The sequence below is a fragment of the Neophocaena asiaeorientalis genome, unplaced genomic scaffold (genome assembly GCF_003031525.2).
Source record: "Neophocaena asiaeorientalis asiaeorientalis breed wild unplaced genomic scaffold, Neophocaena_asiaeorientalis_V1.1 scaffold391, whole genome shotgun sequence".
In the NCBI taxonomy this organism is placed as follows: domain Eukaryota; kingdom Metazoa; phylum Chordata; class Mammalia; order Artiodactyla; family Phocoenidae; genus Neophocaena; species Neophocaena asiaeorientalis.
This window is the reverse complement of record NW_020174056.1, coordinates 1,826,602-1,831,037: the sequence shown is the minus strand read 5'-3', so window position 1 is coordinate 1,831,037 and position 4,436 is coordinate 1,826,602. Positions and strand designations below refer to the sequence as shown.

The window sequence follows — 4,436 nt, the reverse complement described above, 5'->3', positions numbered from 1 at the left end:
GTGTAGACACAACTTGAATTTCCCTGCATTTAAAATGCTCATGTTTTAAATAAATAAGGCTTTCCTCCCTCCTACATGATAAATACATTATACAGCTGTACCCTGGCCCCTTCCTTTCCTGGAGAGAGAGAAAAAGTTCATCAGTTTTTTTCTTTTTCATTTATGTCATTGACAAGATTACATTTTTAGCAAATCTCGAAGGGTGGCCATTTAAATGATCTCTTTTAATAGCTGAACTATAATTGTGCCATATTTAGAAGGGAAAATTTAAAGATGGAATTTGGGGCGAGATTAAAAATAATACTAAGACAAAATGTGTCAAGGCAAATGCACTATTTCATCAAAGGAGAAGCATGTCTTGGTTTCCTTTTCTCATCCCACAGCAGACATGAAGGAGACACAGATGGCTTGTGGGTTTAGCCTCATCTCTCCAGGTGCCTGCTGCTTCTAGACCTGGACAAGATGCTGAGATTTGATCCGAAGGAGTTAGGTTTTGTGTCAAAATAGTTTAATTTTTTCTTTAGCATTTTAACAAATCTCAATAAACAGCTTACTGTTGAGATAATATTTAATTTTATATTTCTAGTTAGGTGTGGTGATTAAGAGTACCCAATCCTTTACCTATTAGTACAAAAGGCATCTACTTACGTGAGTTACAATTCAACTGAATCCAGAGAGAAGGTTCCTGGGAATCAAGCAATTCACTTGGGTACTACCAGAGCAATTGTACTACTATTATTTTTTTTTTTGCCTTGATTTCTATAGCCCTGGTTAAGTGATTTGGAAAAATAGAAATTTAAACTTTTGTATTTGTAAGTTCAGGTCTAGTTTTTAATCTGTCCCTTTTAGAGAGTGGAATCTATGTTACAAAATTTCCAGCTTAATGTAGTAGCAAGAAAGAAGGTAGTATTCTTTAGAGGCTATGCTTAGTGAAATAAATAGCTTAATACCTATGGAACCCAAGGTCTTGTCTTCCACTAGAACTCTTGCTTTTTCTATGCAGTTCCACCATTTCTCTGTTGCACTTGCTATTTTTATTGGTGTCCAAGTCACAAAATGTCTGGGGTTGGCCATAAAATCAGTTGATTATATTTTCAGGATATAATGAACTGCATAGTTCATTTTAATAATAATGTTGGTCTGCTTATTTTGTGTGTTTGTAAAGTATTTTAAACAGGTATTTGGTGTCAAATGCATAAAGCAAACTTAAGTCGAATTAACCTAGTATGGGGTCCTTTATTCAGTGGCCTTTTACTAAAGAGCATTACTTTGAACGAATTTTCTAATTTAGTTACCTGTCCTGTTAAACTTAGTTTTCTAAGTTTACAAATCAGTCCTACTTCAGAAGAATCCCTAGGTTTCCTCAGCTATGAACAGACCATGGAATCATGTCTATATGCTTACTTAAGTGACATTTATGGATCCCGAAAGGGAGGGTGCCATCTGGATGTATATGTATACTGCATTGACCTCTCTGTTCTGATATTGCTTCCCTGAAGCTACATTCTTTCTTGCCAGTTCTGCAAAGTAATATTTCAAATGCTTCAAGAGTCATAAATAATAGTCATGATTCTACGTGGTATGTGTATTACAGCTAGATCAGTTCATACATATAACTTTACATAGTATCTTGTGTAAAAATAGCTTTGGTTATTAAAATCATTGCAATAAAATACCTGCACTAAAATATTGTGTTCTTTGGTACCTAGGTGATTTTCTTTTTTAATGGATGGACTCTTGTTTCATTTCTTAAAAAATATCTGAACAGTCCTTAACAAACAAAGAGAATGCACTGGTTTAGGTGTCATTCAAATTTCTTTGCTGAGTTTGAATCTGCATTTAGGTCGCGCGCCCGCAGGTTCAAACGCTAGGCTAGACGAGCAAGACCACGCTCCTAAGCCAATGAACTCAGACAACCCCACACTATGTTGGTTGCACTCCTACAGCACAACCCTTCCTGAAGACCAGCCCTGCCTAAGTCCCTAACCACTGGTGGTGGTGGAGGTGGTGGTGGTGATGGTGGTGGTGGTGGAGGTGGTGGTGGTGTGTGTGTGTATGTGTGTATATTCATGCACATACCCACACACAGTACTGAGACACCATACACCTTCGTGGCACAGCGGAGTGGATGAGAAAGTCTGATCTTAAAGATGTCCACTCAATGGCTCAAAATCACTATGCTCCAAACCACGAAACAGCCAAGCACAGCGAGGATGATCATGGACTAAAGCTGTAAGATCCAGTGGTGTCTTCCCGCTAGTAATTTTTCTTGCCAAGTCATCACCTGGCTGAAGTGTGTGTCTCCAAACAAAGTCCGAATGCAGGTGAGCTAAGTCTTTGGTTTCTTTGGACTATAAATAACACTTTTTTTTTCTTCAAATATTTCTAAGTATAAACCTGCTATCTTGAGGTCCTGGTCTTTAAAAATTTTTTTTTTTCTTTTAAAGCTTTTCCACCGAGGTTTCAGTTCGTGGTTATTCCTTCATGCTTTGGTACAAGTGCTTGATGAAGAAGATGAGTTGCCCGAATTGGAGCTGCCCTCGTCCTGCCACTTGTCCAGACTCCTCCTCCTTGCGTTCATGAAGAAGTTGCTGACGGTGCTCAGCTCCAACCCCAGCTGCTGGGAAATGGTGATTTGCAATTCTTTGGATGGACGCTTATTTTCCTTGAATATTGCGTGTAGAGTTCGACGCTGGACATCTGTGAAGACCAGCCTGGGCTTTTTGGGTGTGTTGCCTCTATCTTTCCCGTGTTCTTGCTCTTTCCTTTTGCATGCTGCAAAGAAGCACAGAGGGTGTTAGAAGAGACTGCCTGGGAGAATCGAGAGTAGAAAGGCACAGCCCATAAAATCTGTTAGGCACCCCTCATGGCCAAGTTCTGTCTGCTGACCTCTGACTTTAGCACCATCGTGGGCTGCGAGGGAAGTGTACCAAAAGCATGGAGAGTGAGAAGAAGGTGGAGTTCTGTGAGTCCTGGGCATGGGTCCTGGCTTTGATGAGTATCTGTATTTTGTTGGTGGTAAATCAATTAACCAACACCTGGGCCTCGATTTCTCATCTGCAGAATGTTGGGTTTTAGACAAATGAACTTATTGTTCGAATTTTTATATCACTATCTGTAAAGTGGATATAAGAACATCTACCTTGCTGGGTGTGCTAAGCATATATGAAATAATATGTTAAAGATAATGTTAACTGAAGTGCTTTACAAATGCAAAGTTTTATCACCTAGACGTGGTTGTAGCCCTCAAAGGATTTACGGTCTGCTGCTAGTGGAATACTAAGAGCTTACGTGAGGGTGTAAAAACCAAATAAAAAGGAATTGCATTTGCTCCCTTTCTGATTTTTTGTGTTTCCTAAGAAACTGTATGTAAGAAAACTCTGTACAGAGTGTCCTACCATGCCCATCAAACAGTTTTCCACTGATTCTTCAGTGGAACCAGGACTTGGGGAGCTGTGGTGAAACCCACTTCCTCGACACTGGGGCCAAACCTGTGACATTAGCCTCGTTCACCTTTGGGGTCTCCGTGTGCCTCTCTTTTGTTCTTCACGGGAGTCTTACTCTTGGAGTCCCCCTCTTCCCTCACCCATTCCCTACACACGCCTTTTGGTCCTGTATCATGAAGCTGCCTCTAGGCTGCTAGAGCTATTCTGGTGCATCATCTCAATGTGGTCCTCACGTCCGCAGGGTTTGGTGCTGGATCAGGGTCTCCTCACCTCAGATGCTGTACTCCTCTTTCTCGCCTAATGTAGATCACTAGCTTCCACCTGCCAAAGGGGCACTGAATTGCTAATGACTCCCTCCCGCTCCCCGTCCCCAATCTCCACCATCAATGGATCCCTGCAAGCCATCCCCAAATAACCATGCAACTCAAGTAAGAACAGTGCTCCGGTTAGCTCCTATGCCCTAACTCCAATCAGCTTCCTGTCCCGCAGCTCCCCTGTGTAGGGGTTCTGGAGCAGCCGTGGCTACCGTCACACCTGGCTGGCTACACTCTGATGTGCGCTCCAACCACAGCGAAAGGCAAACAGGGCAGGGCGTCTTCCTGGCGGACGTAGGGACTGTCGCTCTTTCATGTCGCCTCCAGCTGGCTGCCCTGCCTACTGCTCTCTCCTGCTCCACCTCCCCCCACCCCCACCCCGTCCTTTTGTATCCCAGGTTCTCAATTCCTCCTTAGATGGTTCACCAGCTCTGGCTAGATACAGCCTCTGTACTCTCCCCAGGTAGCCCTGCTCTTCAGCCTGCCCCTACCTTTCATTCCCAGCCGCTCCACATCGTGGAATCCCCTAAGGCCTTAGGTGCCCGTTAGCACAAATTAGCTAGGCAATCGGAGCAGCTAAAAAGCTAAGGGGTAAAGGTTGAAGAAGCCTCCAATCTTTGGAGTTCAATCTAGGAGTCTCCAGGTTTTGTATTTTTTTTTTTTTTTTTTTGCGGTA

The 4,436-nt window shown here is 42.6% G+C and overlaps 1 protein-coding gene across 1 annotated transcript in view; it reads right to left on the bottom strand.

Moving 5' to 3' along the window:
* Nucleotides 1-2,372: 2,372 nt before the first annotated feature.
* Nucleotides 2,373-4,436, bottom strand: part of ONECUT1 (one cut homeobox 1) — a 32,271-nt gene continuing 30,207 nt past the window's right edge. The window contains exon 2 of the mRNA XM_024754350.1: nucleotides 2,373-2,775. Coding sequence (XP_024610118.1) covers nucleotides 2,483-2,775 — 293 coding nt within the window. The 3' untranslated portion in view covers nucleotides 2,373-2,482. The remainder of the gene's footprint in view (nucleotides 2,776-4,436) is intronic.